Genomic DNA, 23,141 nt, shown 5'->3' on the forward strand with positions numbered 1-23,141 from the left:
GCAAAGTGCCCCTGGGTTCAACCCCCGGACCAAAAACAAATCAAAAAAGGGACTTTAAAACTTCTAGAAGTCATAACTGGAAAGCTCGGGACTGACCACCCCAGGCACCGATGGGGACCTCGCTGGGCAGGACTCTTCACAGCCCCCAGAGTGTCCTCCCTCAGCCCTGTGGCTATGGCTTCCCTCCCCCTAAAAAAGCTAGCCGGCTGGACCAAATTTCTGGGCTTCCACTTGGCATTCAGCTAGAAAGCTCATTAAGAAGCCACTGAACCTGCTGTGACATTTTGATACGCCCACACAGAATGCTCCCACGCTGCCCCAGGGGCTGCTGGGAGGGACAGCCATGAGGGCCAAATCCTCTCCTGGACCAGCCTCCACCTCTGCGGCCTGAGAATAATAATGCCCCATTTGTCAAATGGACAAGAACAAAATGGAAAGGAGGTTTTAAAAATAAGTAATCTTCTTTTAGAGTATTAAGGTGTTATCCACAATGAGGATTAAATTCTCCCAACCCGTACAAACAGGGTGCGCCTTCTCTGTTGGAGAGGGGCCCGGGAACTGTGGAAGGCAGATTGCCACGTGCAAGTTCAGTGGATCCTCTAATGGTTGGCCTTCCTGGGGGCCAGAGTGTCCAGGGCTGACATCTGCTTCGATGCCTATGCACAGAGACATCTTGATCCCACAGCTCCCTCCCCCAACACAGCAACGATCCTGAGAATTGCTTCGTAATCTTCCGGTCAGCTCCTGAGGGAGTCCCAATCACGTGCCACGATTTAAAAACTGATTTCAAGTTCTCACTTGGGTTTTACGTATCTCCCTTGGAAAGAGTCTGAGATTAGTATTGGATTTTTAAAAAGTTAAATAGAAGTCATGTCTGGTATCTGCAGTGGCGACCGGGGGCTGTTCCAGGGATGGCAGTGAATCCCACCTGCCCATGGCAGAGCTCCACAAAGCCGAGAGGTGCCTTCCAGGGAACACGCTCCTCGGAAACAGTCACCCGTAGACCTGCTTAACTCTCGAGATCATTTTTCCAAAGCCAGCAAAGAAGTTCTCGGTTATTTACACCGCTTCGAAATCAACAGGAGGCTGACCTGTGTGTTCTGAGTGCACACCTCTCCACTCAGGTAGGAAGCGCAGGCTGCACCTGGTGGGGGCAGCAAGGTGGAGAGGCTCCAGGGTCCTGAGTGGCGGCAGGGGAGGCCTGGGTCAGCGGAGGACTGCTGCACGCCAGGGATAGAGAGAGGGCAGCTGGTGGGAGCACCGTCAGACAAGCAGGGCCACTGGCTCCAGGTCCTCAGTGACCTGGGCCAGCAGAGCTTTCATGCACCTTTCTGATCTTTCTCCAGCAGCAAGACCTTGAACTCGGAGAGCCACATACCTGTGCCAAGGGCTCTGATCTGGAAACTGGCCTCCTTTGTTTAGACTGGAGCCAGAAAGCTCCAGGCTGAGTTGCTCCCAGGTTTTGCAATTATCTGCCAATGGGAAGCTCCTCACATCTCCAGATCCCACTGTTCTCTTTCACTTTCCTTTTCAATTCAGCTTCACAGTGGCCTCAGCTCCTTCCCTTGGAACACTCTAGGGAACTGGAGATAATTTAATTACTTTTGTCTCCAAAGAAACTACCAATGCCGTACACACAGTGCATCTTAAAGGTTTATGTTATTTGTTTGTTTGTTTGTTTGGTACCAGGGATTGAACCCAGGGGCACTTTACCACTGAACCACATTCTTAGCCCCTTTTGTTTTAATTTGAGACAGGGTCTTGCTGAGTTGCTCAGGGCCTTACTAAATTGCTGAGGTTGGCTCTCAACTTTCCATCCTCCTGCCTCAGCCTCCAGAACCCCAGGGATTACAGGTATGTGTCACCATGCCCGGCTGAATATTTTTCACTTGAATCATACTACACAAGGAAAGAATCCCCTAATAAAATGATTCACCGATCATTCATGGCTGCTAAGCAGCTCTGCAATCTAGTCTCACCTCTGTAAATACTCTCAAAGACAGTATGAGTTAGATTAAAAAAATAATATTCTACTCTGGAACAGAGGCTCCTCAATTTAAAAAATAAAGTCCATTAGAGGTAAATATTATTAGAACCCTACTAAGTTAACCCTGTTTGCCCACTAGGTCTCAATGTTCACCTGAAGATGTATTTTTTAAGGAACTTTCCCAGAAGGTGGAGATGAAAAGTGCGGGCACCAAGATGGCAGGCGACTTGGGCGCGTGCTGGGTGGACAGGCAGGCCTGGGCCACACAGGGTACCTGCTCCAGCACTGCTCTCCTCCCCTCCTGTGTTGGACATTTTCAATGAGCATGGAGGCTGTTCGGCAGCGCTGTGCTACAGGGAGGTACCGAGACACCCACCGTGGCTCAACGCGGGCGATCCATGGCTTACCAATCTGCTCTCCCCCATCGACTGTATATGAAAGGAGATTTCCTTCAAAGGAAGGGCAGGAGAGAACTCATGGTGGGGGCTGGCGATTAGTTCTTCCTGTTTGGGGCCAGTTTGCTTCGTCACATGGACCCCCGACGCACACTGACTCTCAGTGTCCACAAGGGTCCTCTCACCCCATCTCCTCGAGTTCCGTACACAGCCACTCAGAGAGCAGGTGGCCTGGGGGCAGGCGATTCTCCCACTCAGGGTGAATCTATGCTGCAGCTCCAGGGCAGGCTTCCCAAGAGGAACCTAGTCACCTACCTTTAGAAAGACCCAAGTTCAAAATAATTCCACCACCTCTTGGCATCTGGGCCTGAGCGCCAGGTTACCGGAGTACCTGGACTTTCCACGTCACACAAAGCAAAACAGAGACAGGGCCGACTGAGCTTCCTGTCTGCACACAGGGAGACAAGCAGGGGCAATTCCAGTTGTGCTGCCCTGGTGAACCCACAAGAGATGGACGAGCAGGAGACCGGGCAGGTTCACACATGATGCTCAGTAGCACAGGGCCCACACAATACGCCACACTCACCCAGCACCGCCTGGGTTTCCCCAGCCTATAAGGCGGGCAGGATTCTGGGGGGAATTCCGTGCACTTGAACCTGTCTGTTCATTGCCAGGGTTTCACATAAGCAAAGCTGGCGAGGTCCTGTCACAGTGGACGAGGTGTGGGAGCCAGCGCAAGGAAACCCACAGTAGTGGAAATGCTGCCTGCAGCTCACAGAGGCCACCGGAGGCCCAACTCCTGCCTCTGCTACCCGGCAGCTCGTACCTCGGCCACGCGACTGCCCTCTGCCTCGGCTTCCCCCGTGCGCGAGGGCAGGTTTCTTCTTCTGGTAAAGGAGCACCGTGAGCCTGGGGTAGAGCACTCCCTGGCCTTGCCCAGGCTCCGCTCACCCCAAAGCCAGCACAAGGAGAGATGCGGCAGGATGGTGGGGCGCTGCATCACACGGGCTGCTGAGCTGCACAGTCCTGCCAGGAGGATTCACACAGGTGGACACAGACCCGGCGGCCCAGAGCCAGAAGTGGGCACCCCCTCAAGCCAGACTCGTCGGTGTCCCCTGGCTTTCCACCTGGCCCTTTCTGCAGGCTGGATGGGTTATAACTTTGGTTTAGAACTTGAACCTGAATTGACCCTGGTGCCCTTAGGAGCCTCTGTTTACTTAGAAATGGCATCTGGGACAATTAAACAGAGACAATTAAAGCTTCTCATGGAAAAAGGCTACAGCACGTGCCACCTCCTGAGAGGCTCACGGCACAGCCCCGACTTGTACTGGCAAGTTGCCAACACAGGGCATTCCGACACCCTCGCCGTTCTTCTAAGGAAGAGTGACTGTGGTGAGCAGCCACACCAGCACCACCTCCACCCCCTGGGCCATGTTCCCTGTCCCCGTCACAGTGGGCTTCCTCACAGAACCCAGCAGGAAGCTTCGAATCCACGTGGCAAGGGCTGAGGCACACCCTGCGGAGGAAGAGGTGGCTCTAGGCCATTAGAGATAAGGAAATGGAGGCTTCCATCTTCTGGGTGGAACATTCTAGAGCAGGTCTTTCCCAGGATGTGAGGAAAGAGACTGTAGGGAGGAACTTATTCTTGAGCAAGAGTGTAATTAAAATCTGCGAGAAATGCACTCAGCACGGGTTAAAACAGGCAGAGGCAGCGAGAGGCGAGTACCCTGGGAAGAAGCACAGAGCCTGCCTGTGGTGGACTTGCCCACCAGGAAGGTCTCCTGCTAGCAGGCCTCCTGCGGCCTACCTAGGAAGCCTCTTCTGCTACAGGCCTCCTGTGGGCTGCCCAGGAAGGTCTCCTGCTACAGGCCTCCTGTGGGCTGCCCAGGAAGGTCTCCTGCTACAGGCCTCCTGTGGGCTGCCCAGGAAGGTCTCCTGCTACAGGCCTCCTGTGGGGTGCCCAGGAAGGTCTCCTGCTAGCAGGCCTCCTGCGGCCTACCTAGGAAGCCTCTCCTGCTACAGGCCTCCTGTGGGCTGCCCAGGAAGGTCTCCTGCTACAGGCCTCCTGTGGGGTGCCCAGGAAGGTCTCCTGCTACAGGCCTCCTGCGGCCTACGTAGGAAGACACTCCTGCTACAGGCCTCCTGCGGCCTACGTAGGAAGACTCTCCTGCTAGCAGGCCTCCTGTGGCCTATCTTGGCTCATGCCTGCACACAGGAGGACAGGCCTCATCCTGTGAGCAAGGCGCCACAACCTGGTAGGACCTGCTGCAGTGAAACAGGGTTTGATCTTTGTCCCTGGGCCCTGGCACAGAGCCCCTAAATCGCTTGAAGCCTTTTGAATCTCAGGAGTAATAAGAGTGTCTATTGTATGCTAATGAGCAAGTGGACCACTGGGCCACTTCAGGGTGAGAACTGGTCAACACAGAGACAAAGGCCTGGTCCCCACATCCGGGAGGTGAGAGGGCTGGAGATTTAGATTGATGGCCAAGTGACCATAATTGATCATGCCAGTGCTACGAAGCCGAAGCCTCTGTAAAGCCACCTGAATGATCTAACACTGCGGCCAGGGTGTGAACATGGAGGTGCTGGAGGGAGCCAGGGGACGGGAAGCTCCTCTGCTGCACTTAGCATAGCTGACAGCAGAAAGCAAGCTGTGAGTTCTGGGCCATTGTAACAAGGTGGCAAGCTGAGGAGCGGGTGCAGAAACCCCAGGTTTGCTGTGGGTAGTCAGAAGTACGGCTGGCAACCCAGAACTTGAGACCAGGGCCTGACCCTACCACCTGTGAGTCAGGACACCCGTCATTGCAGGACTTCCAGGTGGTGCTAGAGGTTTGGAGAATCGGTTGGTGTGAGAAAAAAAAAAAATCACATTTGATGTCAAAAGTACAGGTGAGGCAGGGCCTGAATTGCGCCTGGTGACTGGTCCTCTGGGAAGGCCTGGCCTGCTCCACGGTGGGCAGACCCAACTCTGTGGGGATGAGCCAGATATCTGTAAAGGGGATACTCTGACACACTGTGGTCTTCAAGGACTTCAGGAGAACTCTGTCCAGGGCCAGGCCTGGTCTCTGAGGCCAGTAGGGACTTCTGAGAGTCACAGTCAGGCCCGGGCCACACTGGACCAGAAGCTCAGGCGGCCAGTCCTCATTCTTATCCAACCAATCAAAGGTATCATCACAGACTCCCGGCTCAATGCTAGCCCCAGTGCCCCACGAAGGCTGGGTGAGAGGCAGCTCTGGCTACGGTGGGAGGCAGAGGGGAGGGCAGGGGTGACAAGTGCCCTTTGAATGAAGTCTGTGCTCTTTCAGACCTTCTGTTTGTGGTCCTTGAGTTCTGAACACCGTTTTCCTTCTCAAGAATCATGCACGGCAGGGGACACGTGTGACATGATGACACTGACTTTGATGTAGACTTGGAGCCCGTGGGTGCAGTTCAGATGCTACAACAGCAGGACCCCCCCTGCTGCCCACTGCAGGCTCGCCTGCTAGACCACCAGTCTCGGAACAATATCAGAAAGAGGGCTCAGCATCTTACCATCTTCCTGAGTCATGCCCACCTGGGTCACATTGCAAGAGAAGTCCTAAGCTGTTCAGTTTCCAAAAATGGGAGTATCATGTTTGGCTAGCTTGTCCAGGAAGGGAGAAGATCCCTGGAGGAACCAAAGCCCCCAAAGGGGGCAGGGGACGGGAGGGTCGGCGAGCTGGCTGGCTGGCCACTGCACCTTGGAGGGCAGCCTGGCCACAGCCATGAAGAGACAAACAAGGGTCATTTCCTCATTTGGCTGAGAAAACTTAAGTCAAGAACTTTGGAGAAAATTGTTTTAAAATAATGTTTCCATTTTTCACGGACGTGCCTTTTCCATGTGTCTCTGGCAGGTGATGGGCTTCCAGGAACCCTGTGGACAGCGCCATGCTCTGGGCGGGGGCAGAACGAAGGTGAGCAAGCACAGGGGAGGGGCGGGAGAGCCCGAGTCCCCACACTTTGATGCTGCTTTTGACCTTTCCGTGGGCATGCGCGATTTCCTTAATTATACTAAAACACAGTTCAACCATCCACTCTCTACGGCAGCACTCCTGGCAAGGTATCAAGACCCTGAAAAATGCTTACAGTGTTTCCCAGGTGCTTCTAGGAACAGGGAGGAAACGAACACATGAGTAACATCCTGCGGGGAGGTGAAGACACCGGGATGGGCTCCACACTGTTCCAAGTGCTCGATTCGGATTAATTCCCTTCTTCCCCACGTCTATGGGAAGGCTGTCTATAGACGGGGGCTGTGGAGCGGACAGCAGGAGAACACAGCTCAGCACCAGACCAGGTCCTCGGGGCCCTGCTCCCACCCCTTACAGCACAGCCCCTGCTTAACAGGCCGGGCTGGAGGAGCATGTACCTGCCTTCGCTAAGAAGACTGGGAAGAACTTTAAAACACGGGAAAACAGAACAAATGCAGCAAAATGTAGGAAAAATGAATAAATATAAAACAAAAAGATGAGAAATGTACACCAACACATGCCAGAGCCCACAGGCGCCTGCACCCTATGCATGCCTGTCCATGTCTGTGGAAGCCTGGCCACCTCCACCATGGAATGGAGGACACTGGGCAGGCTCCGTAAACCACAGCTCAGTTAAGGAAAGGTCAACAACTTTCGAAAAAGCTCCTATGAAAGCGTTAGACCTTGAAAAAAAAGTGTATGCACTTCTATGTTAGATTTTTTCAATGTGGTAAATGACATATAACAAAAATGTGCCCTCTTTCTCGAAGTACCCAGTTCAACAGTGTTAAATACAGTCACCTGGTTGCCCAACCATCCTCACCATCCACCCCCAGAACTTTCCATCTTCCCCAACCGAAACTGTCCCCATTATCAGACAGGAACCTGCTGGCCCTGCCCAGCCTGCACAGGGCCCTCCCTTCTCTGTCTCTACACACTTGACCCTGGGACTCTGAGCTGAACCACAGCATTGGTCCCTGGATGTCCAGCGGGCTTTGCCAGTGTGATGTCTTCGAAGCACATCTGTGTTGTGGCATGTGCCAGAAGGCCCTTCCTTTCCAAGGTTGAACATTTCTTTGTCCACACACATGACATTTTATCCACATTCATCCAGCTTGGGCTGCCTCTGCTTTTAGCTATTATGAATAACGCTCTTCTGAACACAGGTGTATCAATACTGCATGTGTTTAGCTTTAAATTTGCATGTACATGTCTGCGGCTGTATTAAAAGGAACACATGTATCACTCACTCTCTAAGGCTATTTTTCTGGCAATATGAAGACCTTTAAAACCAGTGTATGGAGACGTTCACACCTCTGCCCTCCTCCACCCCCCCAGGCCAGCCCTGCATGCTGCTCCTCTCTTACCAAATAGAAACAGCCTTGCTACAGCTATTCAGTGGGCATCTGCCACAGCAGAGAGGGTCAGGCCCTTGGCTCCTTGGTCTCAGCTTCCCCCGCTATAAAATGGACCCAGGGCCATCTGCTGCCAGGTCCCTGCTAGCCCTATGGGCTATGCCAGCCTCAGCATCCTGCATTACTGCCATGGGCTTTCTCCTCCTTGTTCCAGAAACTTCCAACACTCATTGAGAGGATTCATAGCTGCATGACTCCAGTATTGGCAAAGTCTGCAGGAAAGAGAACTCTCTACATGGAGTGGAGGGAGCTGGGACAGCACCTTGCCATCAATTCAAGAGTGTTTGGTCAAGCTTCAGCACACTCACCCTGGCCCATCAGGGCCACGCACAGTCCTGGGGCACCTTGAGCCGGGGAGTAAATAGGAGCACTCACTATAGCATCCCTTACTTGTGCACATGGCAGGGAAGACAGCCTACAGTGGGTAAGCAAGCTGAAGTCACCAGAACCCTAAGCTGTAGTTAAAGCCAAACCAGAGCTACATAAATCAGCTAGATGAGCTGCAGAACTACAATGTTACCTAAAGAACAAGCTTGGGGCGTATAAAGTGATAGACATGAAGCGAACAATCCTCCACTGTGATGGGGACACGGCAGGTGGGGTTCAAGGCCAGCAGTGCTCTCCTCCACCTGGGGTTACCCAGGGGTCCCTTCTTTCCTACCTGCTAAGTGGCTCATGTGTGTGTAACAAGACAGCAAAATGCAGACACATCCAAAGACACTCCTCAGCATCTGAAGAGCACACACAGGCAAGGCACAGACCAAGGCCGAGGAGAAGAGCAGCCGGCTTCAGAGGAACAGGCATGGCTGGGCAGCAAGGCCAGGGACAGAGCGGGGACTGTGCTCTAGTTAATCACTTAAAAACACAACTCACTCATATACAAATACGAGGCTAGGAAGGTTATGACCAATCGATTCTACTGTCTTTGCTATCCCCCCCTCCCTTCCCTGTTTTCCTTTGTCTAGTCCACCTGTTTTTATTCTCCCCTCCCCGTACTGTATACCCACCAGGGTAGCTCCACATCACGCACAGCAAGATGGAACCTAATAAGTCACACTTTATGTATGTATATTCTGCCAAAATACATTCTACTGTCATGTGTAACTAATAATAATAAGAGGAAGAATAAGCCACATTCTCTCTGCACACAGACGGGAAATGCAGGTGAGGGTCATGGTGAGACGCACAGAGCAATTCCCTGCCCTCCCAGAGTGAGGCCAGACCCTCCTGTCTAGGTGCAGTGACACCAGAATCTGCAATAGTAGCAATGGGGACACCACCTTTCTCCCTCTGGGGGGAATAATTCTGAGCCCAGGGGTAAGAAATATATATATATATATATATATATATATATATATATATATATAAAATGATATAATAAATAATCGTAGTGATGATAGAACAGACACAGGCTATGTCCTACAGTGAAGAGAAAGTGTCTAGGACTTGTTCCAGAGGCGTTCTTGGAATCTGTGTTATCTGATCAGTTTAATCACTATATTAAGTATGTATATTGGCTTTATTGAGATAAAACACAACCTGCCTGTCTAAGCCGCAGGTGCATGGCTTCCAATGTGCCCGTAGAGGAGCAGCTACCACTGCCACCACTCCGAGGGCATCATCACCCCAACAAGAAGCTCTGCACCTTCCAGTGGTCACTCCCCACTGGAGGACCCACCCAGCTCCCAGCAACTCCCTTTCTGTCTCAGTGGATTTATCTATTCAGGACATTTCGCTCAAACAGAATCATACGACATGTGGCCTTTCATGTTTGGCTTATTTTTCCAATAAATACATTTTGTTGTTTGCTTTTTATTGGTGTTTATGATCACGCATAATGGTGGGATTCACTGCCACATATTGTGTGGCTTCTTGTACTCCTATTTCCAAGGTTCATCCACAGCCTGTCAGTAAGTCCTTCCCTTTTAAGGCTAAAACATATTCCCTTAAACAGACAGACCACATGTGCTTATCCGTTCATTCACGGATGGCCCAGACCGCAGCCTCCACCCAGCCTCTGCCCAGCACAAGAGTTCTGCATTTTCAATGATTCTCAAACAAAATGTGCACCCTCCCGGCCCCCACTTTCACTTTCCCTCCTCCTGTAGGGAAACGCCGGCAGCGACTGCACCCAGCTCACCTTCTCCTGGGCCGACTGGACCATGCTGGAGACTTCTCCAACGGCCAGCTCCTGGAGCTGTGGCCGTGCATCCTGCTGGAAGGAGAGCTGCAGAGGGCCCTGCAAGACAGAAGCAGCGTGAGGAGGAGCACGTGCAGGAGGGCCTGGCCTCTTAGAAATTACATTTGCTGTGAAGTTCTACAAATTTAGGGAAATACACCCAGACATAACAGCCATGGTTCAGTGGCTCGCACCCCATGGGTCTGCCACGGCGCAGCACTCAGCCCTCTGCAGGCAGGATCCCGGGGAGGGAAGGACGGCACAGAACACACAGAACACACCAGAGGCTGGTGCAGTGGAGTCAGCACAGGTCTGTGGATGCGAAGGCTCGCGGTGGAAGGGAAGGACCACAGGCCCCATAGGGCTCCTTGAGCGCCCCGCAGGCCTGACAGGCCGCTGGCCCGGCCACAGGCTGAGGGAGCCACAGGTCCCACTGCACAGGTACCACCCCACGCTCCTTTCCCACTGCTGGGCATCCGGGTGGGAGGCATCCCAGGGCCAACCTCCCTGTGGAATCAGGGAGGGCACACAAGACCCCTGCACTAGAAGGAGCCAGCCCAGTGGCTGTCCTCAGTCTCTGCTTCACAGCCCTCCAGAGCTGCCAGGCTCCTGCCCCTCTGGCCTCACAATTCCACTCTGCCTTTGGCTCCATGCGTTCTCCCGTATCCTCGCAGTAAACTCTTCCAGAGCTTACTTAAGTGAGCTCGCATCCACTTTGGTTTTTGCAATATAAAATGCCCCAAATGAGAGAGGTACAATTAAATTAATATGATCACAAAGCAACAAGATTGATGCTTTTTCCTAGGAGTAGTTCACAACTCGAATAGCCAACCAAGTCTTGTCCCTTTAAAAACGGGCTCTTGAGAGGCCATGCAGGCCAGCAGTAGGACAGGGACCGAGTCTTCTTTAACTCTTTCTGACATGCTGCAGAAAGCAAGTCCAGACTGGGAGGTTAAAGACCCAGCCCACAGCTTCCTCCTGCATCCACTTCAGAGACTCCATCACGCTGAATCAGCTCCAGCTGTGAGGCTCAGCCAAGGGCGAGTCCCAGCCACCCCGGCAAGTGCAGTGCAGATAAGCCAGCAATGAAGTGAGCCTGTTGTTATTTCTTAAGAATTCCCCGTGATCAAGAACAAACCTACAGGCACAGATCATTTCAATTTACATTCAATTTAATTTCTAACCTCACCCTGTTCCACATCTACCTCACCCCCCAAAATCTCCAGGGGATAATTAAATCTTCTCGAGAGGGATGAAATCATTCTTTTAGGCTGCTCTGCTGGCTGGGGCTTGTTTGGGTGGCAGCTGCTGGCCAGGGGCACCATGAACTTGATCGTGACACTGCTCTGTGAGCTCCCTGCCCGGCTGAGCGAGCAGCACCTGGCACAGAGGCCCATGCCGGCCAGGGCAGTTCGCAGGAGACGTCCAGCTGCTGAACTCAGCAAGCAATACAGTGCACCTTCTGCAGCAGCCTGAAGACACAGCCCCACTCACTGCCCAGTGTGGACTCAGGATCCGGCACACGGGGCAGGTAGTGCCCTTCCTACCTGTTGTAACTTCAGGGGTTAAAACCTTGAGAAGATTTTTCTGGGAAACTTGATATCAAGTGACATTCTCACAAAGGAAATAAATTATTAACCTACACTCAGGACAGGGAGATTGCCTTTGCCTTTTCTTTTCTAGTCGGCCTACCCATGGCAGGGCAGGAGCAGAGCCAGCCTGCACCCCGCTGCTGTCCCGCCCAGGTGGAGATGCGTCCACTGCACACTCCTCCACTCTGCCTGCACTGAAGGAGGGCTTCACATCCCCATGGGAAAAGATGCACCCAAGAGCGGCCAGGAAAACACTGAGGGAGATGAGCAGGGCACTCCCCTCACCCCACAGACGTTAAAACACACCCCAGAACCCCTGAATTAAAACCGTACTTCTGGGACAGAGAGCAAACAAATGGGCCAGGAGACTGGAAGAGAACCCCCAGCATAGACCAAGTGCATGTGGAAACTTAGTACAGGCACAGCCTTCCTCATCCTAAAGTCCCCAAATCTGAAACCCTCCAAAATTTGAAACATTTGGTGCTGACCTGACTCCACAGGTAGAAAATTCCATTCCATGAAACTTTGTTGCAAGAAATTATTCAAAATGCTGTATAAGTTACCTTTAGTCCTCTATGTATATAAGGTGTACATGAAACAAATGAACTTTGAAGACTTAGGTCCCATCCCCAAGATACCGCATGTTTATGCAAATATTTCAAAATCTGAAAATATCCAAAATACTTCTGGTCCCAAGCATGTAAAATAAGGCATATTTACCTGTAAATGGAAAAAGTGGCATCCCACACCATGGGGTAAAGGTGGATTTTTTAAAAATCTGGATGTGGGATAGCAATTCAGAGATTGCCTCATGTGTGCACCAGGGTGAGAAGGAAAACACGTCAGAGGCTGTAAGTACAGGTGTCTTAATCCTGGGGAAGGAATTAAAGATGAGAAAAGGAGAAGGAAAGAGGAACTGAGGCCAATGGATCAGTATACATTCAGGCTTGAAAGAAATACAGGTAGAAAGACACAAGAATGTGACATGTGTGCATGTGTGTGGCACACCCGTGCTGTGCCCCACTCTGCCCACTGGAAGGGTCTGGAAGCAGTGGGAGCCACACAGTGGCCAGCACACCCAGCGCCAGAACTTAGATTCTAAACACTATCCAACAAATGGGACCTCAAGGCCCCGAAGAAGTGCGTGGGTCCAGGACCCGAGGAGAGGACAACACAAGGGGAGTCTTCAGAATAGAAAAAACCCCCGTGGAACCACAAAGCAAGGAAATGGGGAAGGAGAAAGAAAGTGAGCTTAATGGAAGAACACAGAAACTCCCAACAGCCCAGACGAGAGCGATCTAAGTGGCACCGTCCATGACACAGCATTGGGTCACAACCTGCAGAACAAACACACACCACAAGTGATGTGCAGAGCCAGCTCAGCACAGAGGGAAAGGCAGGGCTCCCCTGTGGTACTGGGCAGTCGCAAGGGCAGGAGGAAAGAAGGAAGCAGAAAATCTCCGCTAAGTGAACTCCCACTAAGTATGTGTGAAAGAGAAGGTGCACAGAGCGAGGCTGAACCCAGAGGGGAGACGTGGGAGGAGCAGTGGGATTCGTATAGTCTCAAAGTATCTCCCCAAGAAGTGTCAACACAGGGGAGACAGAGGCTCATCAGCTGCTGGAGGAGAACCCTGCCAGAAGCCACCTAACCAGAGAGACCGAGTCTGATATTCCCAGTGACAGGTCACACTAGCATCAGGGCCCCCTGATACAGTGACTAACGGGGGACACTGTTCTGAGTCTGTTGTAACCATGGTGCACATGGGAAAACACCAGACAAACCGAGGCACGTTCAGCAAAGCAATGATCCATGTCCTTCAGTGTCACCAAGGTCGAGAAAAACAAGGTCGAGAAAAACAAGGAAAGACAGAAGCACCTTGTAGGCTGCAGGAGATTCAGGAGCAGCAACTGAATGTCACTTGGGCCTGAGGCACCTTGGAACAGTAAGAGGAAAGAAAACCTGTGAAATTCAAATACAGTTTTCAGTTCCAGTTATTAGACATGCTGGGGATGTTCACTTGGGTGCTGTTACGTAAGTTCATTGTTATTAATTACAGTCACAGCGAGGGAGGCTAACTTCTGGTACTACTACAATGTTAACTTCTCTGTTACAAACTACGGCAACTTTGTACCTAAGTTAATTCTTGGCTGGGAACATTATGTTGCTATTATGGAAGGCTGGGGAAGGAATAGATGGACTCTCTCTGAATAATTTTTTTTCTTACTTTTCTGCAAATCTAAAAGCATTTCAAAATAAAGACTAAAAAAAGGAGGCTTTACAAGACAGCAGTCCACCTTCATCAGCTCATTACATACCAGGCATTTTGCTAAGTGCCTCCCAGAGCCCACCTCATCTCTACAGAGTGGACTGTTTTCTGGATAAATCATTCCCTTGTAAGGATGATGCACAGAGAGGTCAGGGCTTGCCCATGATCAACCAACTGCTGCATGCAGAGCTGCGGGCTCAGAGCCTGGTGGCCCACCCCAGCACTGCCACACAGGTCCTCCAGGTAGCCAGTGGTGGGCCCTGCCCATGGCAGTGCAAGTCAGCTTTGGCTGGACTGGGTTGGCGCTGGCACTACGCTTGCTCTCCTGGCCTCCTGCCTTGTTGGGAAAATGGGTGAGGACATATAGAGCCACAGAACTGGCGCCTGTTCCTGGCCCCCATGATCTGCAAAGTCACCGCAGCTTCCTTTAATGTTGATTCTTCAGGAGTGGAAAACAAAGTCCATTAAACAGCATATTCTGATGGGGCTGGCCAGCTCCCAAGCCAGAGGCCCATGTCCAGAAGTGCATGGTGTGCATGGCCACTGTGTCTCCCCTCCGCCACGCTTGCCGTTCAGCCCACTGCTGACGAGGGTCTGCTCAGAGCCAGAGTTGAGCAGGGCACCAGGCCCAGCTCTGCCAGGACAGACCCGTCTCTACCCCAGCTCACCATGCAGGGAGCTGAAGAGGGCACAAGTGCCACCAGGTACAACCAGGGGGCAGTCACAGGTTGCCCAGATGGGGACAGGGTGGCATCTTTGCAGAATCAGATTCCAGCACCTCTGAGCTGAGATCTGAAAGATTTAGAAAAGGCAAGTGAGGGGAAGGAGATGAGCATTACGAGGAATTACGGAACAACTGCTGGAAGGTCTGAGCCACAGAGAGGAGGGCATGGCAGGAGTCACTGGGGAGGGCACAGTCGGCTACTGGCTGAGGGAACGGCAGGCCCAGGGCCCTCACCCTGAGTGGCCAGCACACTCTTCCCAAAGGACTTCCACACTGTGGCCGCCATGGTTGGTCAAGGAGTTTGGGTTTTTGTAAGCACAACTGGAAGGTCATGGTGTGATGGGAAGGCTCTGCGGGCTGTGGCCACTTTGTTTACTGAGCTTCAGAAGCTCACATGGACATGAGCACTATTCATAGCTTGTTCTGAGTTCACACAGCATCTGTTTCTCACAGAGACCGCAAACCACCCATCTTCTTGTTCGTCTCATTTAGAGCATTTCTCTGAAGAAATCCTGGGCTGAAGGACTAAAGAAACTGTCCTGATACAGGACAGGCAGTACAACTAGGCAGGCCCATGGCACCAGCAACAGAACACGACTCTTGCTCTGGGACTGTGCTGCCACTGACACACGGACCCAGGAGCATCCGCCTCAGGAGGAAGCTCTAGCAGACACCATGGGGCCACCTGTGACAAGCAGGCTGTCTTCCAGAGCCAGGGAGGCTGGACACAGCGATGCCAGGGTTCACGGGGGCTGGGCATGGAGTGCACTGTTGTAGCTGCTTATTATCATGAATCATCTGAAGTGTTTGTGTGGAGGCAGGTGAGCACCAGAGGAAACCTGCAGGGTTGCCTTTGGATGATACAATACTAGTCCTCAGTCCTGGGCGTCCTGAGCGGAGACAGTGCCGCCTCTGAGATGGGTTCTTCCTGAAGAAGTGTGCTCAGGTCAGTGGGCATTGTTTTGCTATGCTAGACGGAGAGACAGGAGAAGCAACATTGCGACCACCACCTGGAGGGTGAAGGGGGACAGACTGATGTCCGGCTTAGGGACAGGTGTGTATACAACAGCTTCTACTGATGAATCTCAGCCCATAGGAAGCCCCTGGAGGATCTTGTGAAAAATACACTGCGCTTCCCACATTCCTGCCCTAAGAGTGTGAGCTGGGTGGGGAGAGCAGGTATTGCTAAGTTCTCTGGGTGACTCTCCTGTGTCCACACATAGCAATGACGAGCTGGCAGACCAGGGGTCGTTTCCTCTCCTGTGTGTCCAACTCTCTACCACATATAATGACAACTACTTCTGGAATGAGGGTCAAAATCCGGGGTCCCCTCTGATACAGGGAACCTGCCCTACTTTTGCCACTGGTCATCAAAGCACAAAGCAGACTCCATGAGCCATTGCTCAACCCTTGGATCCCAGGAGACACTGGCCCCATGTTTCAGGATGAGACATTAAACAACCCTACCCTTTAGCCCTTCTTACTGGACCTCATTCAAAGAAAACATTAGGGTCTCAAGTTGAATTTGGTTCCCACGGGGGAACATGACTGCAGTGGAGAATGTAGTGGAGAGGGCAGCCCAGGCTCCAGGCGGCCCTCGGCGGCTCCCTCCAGCTAACAAGGTCGGCATAGATTCCAATGGGGGAAGAAAGAGGCTCAACCAGAAAAGCTTGGTTCCTTTCCATGTTGAGATACAAAGCTGGGGTGAAACCTGGAATGGGAGGGTTACTGTTGCCCTTGGATAGAAAATTCTACTGTTCATGGAACACGCTGGATATCACCAAGTTATTACCAGCATCTCCCCATCCTGCAAGTGACAGACCAAGAGTTGGTCTCTCCCCTGGCTGGGATAGAGTGATAGCAGGACTGGGAGGGGGAGCTAAGCTTTGGCCCTCTGGCCAGCAGGCTGGGAGTGCCAGCCCTAATCGGGGATTAGTGGGAGTCCAGGTGGGGGAGGGAACTCCTGCAGGCATGGCCATTGGGGTCAGGGCACCCACCAGCACTGACACCAGCACCTGCTCGCCCACACTGTCATTACTGTCACAACAGTGATGGCCCAGGACATTGGGAGGGTGGCACATCAGTAGCAGGGAGACAGTAGCTAGGATCCTATCTGCCTATAAACCCTGTATTTGAATTCAAATCAAGCAACACTCCCAGGCACCGGCTCAGGCAGTGACACTACAGACTGGTCCATGCAAAATGCTACGGGAGACTCTGGGCTGCTTTGAGCTCAAACCCAATAAGTACATGATTGCTGGTGCGTAAGGCTGCAGTGTGTGGCCAATAGCAGAGAGAACAGAGAAATGCAAACAGCCCCACCTCCTTCCTCCCTGAACACAACGCCCAGCTCCCACAAGAAGGCTCCAGTGATTCAGGTGAAAGGTTTTCATCCAACCCCCTCAAATCTTTCCCTGGGGAGCCTCAGACTTGTTTGACCAACCCAAGACCAAGGCCAGTCAGGGACTTCCTCCTGTCTCTGTTGACACGATAGCACAGGGCAACCTGGAAGCTTTGCACCTAAGGGAGCATATTTCTGGAAGCCAATCAAGAAATGACAGGAAATAAAGCCGACATCCCCAACTTGCAGAAGGCAGGGCCACTGGCTCTGGGCCTGAAACTCTGCCAGGAGTCCCAGGGTCTGGATCCTACAGATCACTCACCCAACAACCCCTGAGCTCCAGAGAACAGGAACATGATGTGCACAGTCCCAGGCCACCAACCTGAAGAGGATTCAGCACCAGAACAGGTCTGTGACCAGGTCAGTCAAAGTTCTGTGACCCATGTTTACTTCCAGGCATGAGGACACAGGTCTCGTGGGCTGAAGCAGGTGGATGTCCAGTTCTGGACAGCTGGGGCACCAATTCTAGTCACCAAGACAGACCTCTGTCAACTGACCTGTAGACCTTTTATTTATCATCCAAAAGGTATGGTTATGTTATTCAAGCATTAGAACAAAGTCTCTTGAGTTGTTGGGCTCAGGCTAATTTATACTCTGACCCTTTTTGCTTTGTAATTCCATGGCCACATGTGCCAAGGCATGACACAGACACTAGGCTCAGGGTGGTTATGGAGCATCTTGAAGGTTGATGGGTCCAGAAACCAGCATTCCCTTTTTCCAAGGCCAGCGGCCACTGTCTGCACAATGAGGTTGCACAAGCAGAGGCACACACCCCTGAAGGCAAGAAGCAGCCAGGTCTGCCAGAAGTGCTTCCCCCACCCCAGGGGCCTCGCCCGCTGTGGAAGGCCTCCAAATAGCAGACGCCATGCCCCAAAGTGTCAGCAAACTAAGATGTCTTAAAAGTAAAATAAGTCACCAAATAATTAACAAGAAAGAAACAACAACAGGAGTGTGAGGTGGCAGTTAAGTAGCAAGCCCACAGCCTGAGCTCGGAATAAGCTAGGTTCATGTCCTGCCTGTGCCACCACAGGGTGCATGACCTGATCCTCTCCCGGCCTCAGTTTCCACACCTGTAAAATGGTGAGGGCACCTGTGCCCTAGGCGTGTGCTGACTTGGAGATGATGTGTGTACCCGAAGCCCCCAGTATAACACCTGGCCCAAACTGGACACTAGTTTCATATACTCAGAAATGAAAGCCTTTTAAAAAACAAAGAAATTCCAGGTGGAGTTCAGTGCGATTAGACAGGGAAGCACATTTAGATCACAGATACTCGTTTATCAGGCGCAAGATCACTGCATGTCCCACGGGACTGGACGCTGGAATCCACCAGGGAATCTAGACAGGGAGGTTCAGCTGGAAAGGGACGGGCCCTCTGGTGCGGTCCTCCAGCAGCCTCTATCCCCGCACAGCCCAGGCCCAGCGCTTTTGGGGTTTGGGGTATTTAATGGACCCTCCACCGAGGGTCCTCGATTCTCCTGGCCCTTCTCCTAACTTTCTCGGAGGTCTGCCAGGCGGGGGGTGGGGAAGGCTCACTTAGGGTCAGCCAGAGGCTGTGGCAACGCCTCCAGGGAGGAGGGCTCTCCCCTCGCCGCCTGCACCAGTCAACCGCTGTCCCTCGACCCCAACGGGCTCTCCTGGACACTCACCCCTCTCTTTTTGGCCTCCTGGTTCAGGGCGATCACCCAGGCTGTCTGCCACTGGCTCCTCCAGCTGTTCAGCGTCAGGATCCAAGAAAGAAGCGCGTCCGACTCCGGGCGCTGCTCTGCTTCGGGCTCCGCCCGCCGCCGCGGCGGGGGTCGCGCCCTGGCCAGCGCCCACTGCGTCAGGTACAGGCCCACCGTGACCAGGGCCGCGACGAAGAGCGACACCAACACGAACCACTGGACCTCACCGAGCCACCAGCCCAGCCGGGCCATGGTGATGGCGCATACCCGGCCCGCCTCGCCCAACTTCCCCGAGCAGCCCCCGGGCCGGGACGCAGAGCCCGCTGGCGGCGAGCTCAGGACATCCGCTGGCGGCCGGCCGGGGGCTGGAGGGGGCGCGGCGGGCCGGAGCCGGGCTAGGCGGGGAGCCCGGAGGCCCGAAGCCGGGCGGGGCGAGCAGGAAGGGAATGCCGGGCTGGCGCCCGGCGGCCACGGCCCGGGATTGCGCCCCCAGCCCGCACACCTGGGAAAAGAGAACGCGGGAGCAGACCCGGCGGCCGGTGCGCCCGACTCGCGTCTGAGAAGTTCCCGGGCCGCGGCCGGGCGGGCTTCCTCCCAGCGCACCGCCCCGGGCGTCCCGCCCGCGGCCCGGCACTGGCGGGAGGAGGCCCGGCCGGAGGCGGGCCGGGGGCGGGACCGGCGCGGGCAGGGGCCGTCCCTACGCCCCCTTAAAGGCCCCGCGGGCCCGCGCCCCGGCGGCCCCACCCCGCATGGGCCCCGCCACGCGCGCGCGTCCCCGCCCCTCCAGCGACTTCCCCCGCCGCGGCGGCGAGGTGACCCCGCTGCGTGCGCCTCCCTCCACCCAGACAGGCCCAGCTGGCTACAGGGCAGCGTGGTGCGCCACGGGACTTTGTGATTAATCAGCGCGACCCAGAGGCTACCGTGGGGCGTCCTGGATTGTCCCGTATGCGTGCAAGTGTGCGCGCGTGCGTGAGCACGTGTGTGAACGATGCACTGTAGAAGAGTGATTTCAAGGATTGTTTCCCACAGGCAAGACAGTGTCTAGTTACAAGTCCTTGAAAGTCCCTAGAAGCCCATGACCCACACCCTGAAGTAGAGGGTGTAGGGTCTGGACTAGTGGAGTAGGCTGCTCAGATCCCAGGAGGGTGACCCCAGGCCCTGGACTCTTGTTGTGGATGCTGTTTATTGTGTGATGCGTGTGTGAGGTGTGTACCTGGGTGAGTGTGTTTGATGTGCGATGGGAGTGGTATGGTGTGCGAGGTTGTGGTGTGATGCATGCCTATGTCACTCTTCTTCATGTTCACCTTGCAGAGACAACACCCATCTTTTGCAATGACGCAGGAGCTGGAGATTCTCCACCGCCTGATACAGGCCTAAACCATGAGATAGTGACTTCGGTTATATTTTCTGTAGCTGTATTGATGGGATTTGACCTTGAAGCCTTCTCTTGCCTAGCAGGGGTCTGGTGGGGGCCAGTGACAGGTCACATCGGTTGGGATTCAGCAGGAAAGAAGGAAGTGCTGGACAGAGGGCCCTTATGGAAAGAGAACAGAAAGCAGGCAGGTGAACTCCAACTGGGGTTGCCCAGGTGAGCCCTTCCACATCAGGTTTGTGATCAGAAAGTGGAGATAAGAATGGTCCCAGCAACTTCCTGCAAGTTACTATACTATCAGATGTGGGCTCTCTCCTCAGCCCTCAGGTTCTTATAGGTGGGAAATACTTCTCTTTTCTCTTAATTACATCTGCTATCTTAAACGGAAACAAAGGAAATTTCTTCTTATTTGGAAAAAAAAAATCTAATTATTTGCTGATCTGCAGCCGGATTTATACAGTTGAACAATTCAAGTCCCGCAGAACTCCTGCCAGAATAACTCAGGTAGCCAGAAGTCTAGTCCTGCCCATCTGTTCCCACGTGAGTCCATGTGCATGCATGTGCCTGGCTGCAGCTCTGTGGGCGGAGCCTAGGTGCCCATCCTGTTCGACTGGTGGGACCGGTCTCCTTCCTCCATCCAGATGCCTTGGAGACTGCTCACCCCACTGGCATATTTAGAGGCTTGTAACAAACTGCAAACTAACCACCATCCCTAGTCTGGAATTTGTCACGCTTCCATTTGCTTCTACAAAGAGGGTGTCAACATGCAGACATGCATTGCTTCCAGAAGTGAACCACAGGGAAACAAGGAATGATGTAGCTTACAGAGGACAATGCGGGTGGCCCAGACATGTAACAAGCACTGACACCTCTCCAGGATCTAGGACAAAGACCAGGCTCTGTTTGTTTCCATCCTAGTCTAACGACTCTAGTGGCACCCCATCCCACTTGTCCACTGCACCTGTCCTCTCCTACACCCATCTCACTTCAACCCAAAAAGTGAGACTGCAGCTCTGTCTAGGAGAGGCTCCTTACCAACCCTCCAATGACCGGGATTCTCTGTCACGTTCTGCATTGTGATGAATTACTTTTAATCACTCTTAAACAGAAACTGTGGCAGCAGTGCACTCTGCTTGAGCTTGAGCTTCTGGGTTCACCTGAGCTTTTGTAAGCAGGTGGTACAGGAGCATGGGAGAAGAGTAGGAGCCCGTGGTGCTGCCTGGTGCCCCCAAGCCCAGCTCTCACCTGTGATAGCTTGGTAGTAGCCACTGAAGGAACAGCTCCCAGCTGTTCATCCTGCAGGAGCCCCAGGAGCAGTTACCCAGAGTACTCGGGAGGGCAGTGCTCTGATGATCTTGGACCCAGAGACTCCGTGTGCTGGGTCTCCAGGTGACCCGGGAGAAACAGCAGAAACCAGACTCTGAATCTCCCTCAGCTTCCCCGTCCCTGGTTCCCAGGGCAGGAGCAAAGGCTTCATTGTCGTGTTTTTCACTTTTCCGGCAGGAGCTGCCTTGGCTGTCTCTGTCTGCGTGCTGGATGCTTTACCGAGTCTCCCGTCTAAGGGCAGTTTCCTTATCTGTGCATCAAGGTTGATGTGTTTCATTGTCTCCCCAGCAAGCCCAGGACCTGTGATCATGTGGTATATTCAGAATTAGTAAATATGACTAGCGTGATGTGTTTCACCTCTCTGGACCCAAATCATAGTTATTCATATGAGAAATTATTAATTATTTTCAAGTCAGACTTTCTTGTAGGGTTTTAAAAGTACTTCCAAAAAAACAGGATTTTGGTTAAATTTCCAATATCTTAAATTGCTAGAGGGAGAAAGGAAAGGTGGGGTCCAGAGGTCACAGGTGTCTCCAGTATGGTGGGAAGTGTCCTCCTGCCCCTGCAGGGCTCACGGTATTGTACTGCTTCAGGTATCAAGTTGAGTCCCAGTACTCTGACAGACCCAAGAGGCTGGTGATGGCCTCTTCGCAGGCTCCTGAGGGGCCAGCTGTGAGCACAGGGCTACCCTGCTTGGCACCTGACCTGCTGAGAATTCCCTCCTAGCAAACAGCTTTTCACACCTGGCTAGGTGCCGTAGGCTGTGACCTGGGGAGGTGGCCAGGAGTGTGCCATCTGACCACTCTTCTGCAGGGTCCCTGCAGGGAGTCAGAGCCAGTCAGAGCCACCCTGGGCCAAACCAGGCCTCCCCTCCACCATGGCACCCCTGGGTTTCTTCTCCCAGTCATTAGCACGACTCAGAGGGTCCTGGTTCACAGCACCTCCCCTGGGAGGAGAGCAGTGGTCCAGCAGTACAGGAATGGGGCGGCACACCAAGGAGCTGTGCCCACAGTGAGGGCGGAGACCACACTCCACACCTCAGCCCTTTGCAGTGGTCTTTGCAACAGAAATTGTAGCACCACCTGCCAGGATGTCATTCTCCACCCACACTATCCCCACAGACGAACCAGTATACAAAAGTCTGAGTGTGTACACTAATTGATCATCGACTGCTGTCAGATAGGATGAGGCGCTAGACTTAGAGGACTCAAATTTCATGCCAACACTGGAAGGTTGACATCATTCCATTTTAAAACCGAGGAAGCTAATTTCAAGCAAGAAAGTGGCTGAGCCAGGTTGGACCTGTGTGAGCACCGACCCAAAGCCACATTCTTCCCATTTCCTTTTGTAAAGGTAGAATCAAACAAGTGAAGAGGTCCCATTTCTCACAACGATTGGCAGAGTTTTGCCTAAAGGAGACAAATCTCCTTTTCTGTTCTGGAGTCAAGGCAACATGGACAGTCTCAATCAGAGGGGAAGGAGGATCAGAAGATCATTCAGGAATCGACTCCAGGGGCAGATGTAGAGCTCCCGTGTATTCCAAGGCTTCTGGGGAAGGCACAGATGAATGCGCTCCCATGCCTGCCATGGAGAGCGCTGAGGAGTCAGATGACCATCCTGTAGTGGTCAGCAGCCAGGAAACAGTAACCAAGATGTGCCTCAGAGATCCAAGCCCAGCAAGGACCTCGGGGAGCCCAAGTCACTCAGGCGTCCAGGGAGTGTCGTGGCAGCATCCAAGTGGGACCTGAGGTTTGCTACCCAGGGACTCAGCCCGCTAGCCTGCCACTACCCCAGCGGGGAGCGTGAAGCCACGAGAGCTGGAGCAGCTATC

General features: G+C 53.2%; 1 protein-coding gene across 1 annotated transcript in view; it reads right to left on the minus strand.

The window, feature by feature from the left end:
• The window catches only part of C2cd2 (C2 calcium dependent domain containing 2), a 69,540-nt gene that overhangs the window by 32,549 nt on the left and 13,850 nt on the right, over nt 1-23,141 (minus strand). Inside the window, exons 5-6 of the mRNA XM_005323468.5 lie at nt 18,595-19,653; nt 9,924-10,022 (exon numbers count right to left, since the gene is read on the minus strand). Coding sequence (XP_005323525.4) covers nt 9,924-10,022; nt 18,595-19,653 — 1,158 coding nt within the window. The remainder of the gene's footprint in view (nt 1-9,923; nt 10,023-18,594; nt 19,654-23,141) is intronic.

This window comes from Ictidomys tridecemlineatus, chromosome 3 (genome assembly GCF_052094955.1).
Source record: "Ictidomys tridecemlineatus isolate mIctTri1 chromosome 3, mIctTri1.hap1, whole genome shotgun sequence".
In the NCBI taxonomy this organism is placed as follows: Eukaryota; Metazoa; Chordata; class Mammalia; order Rodentia; family Sciuridae; genus Ictidomys; species Ictidomys tridecemlineatus.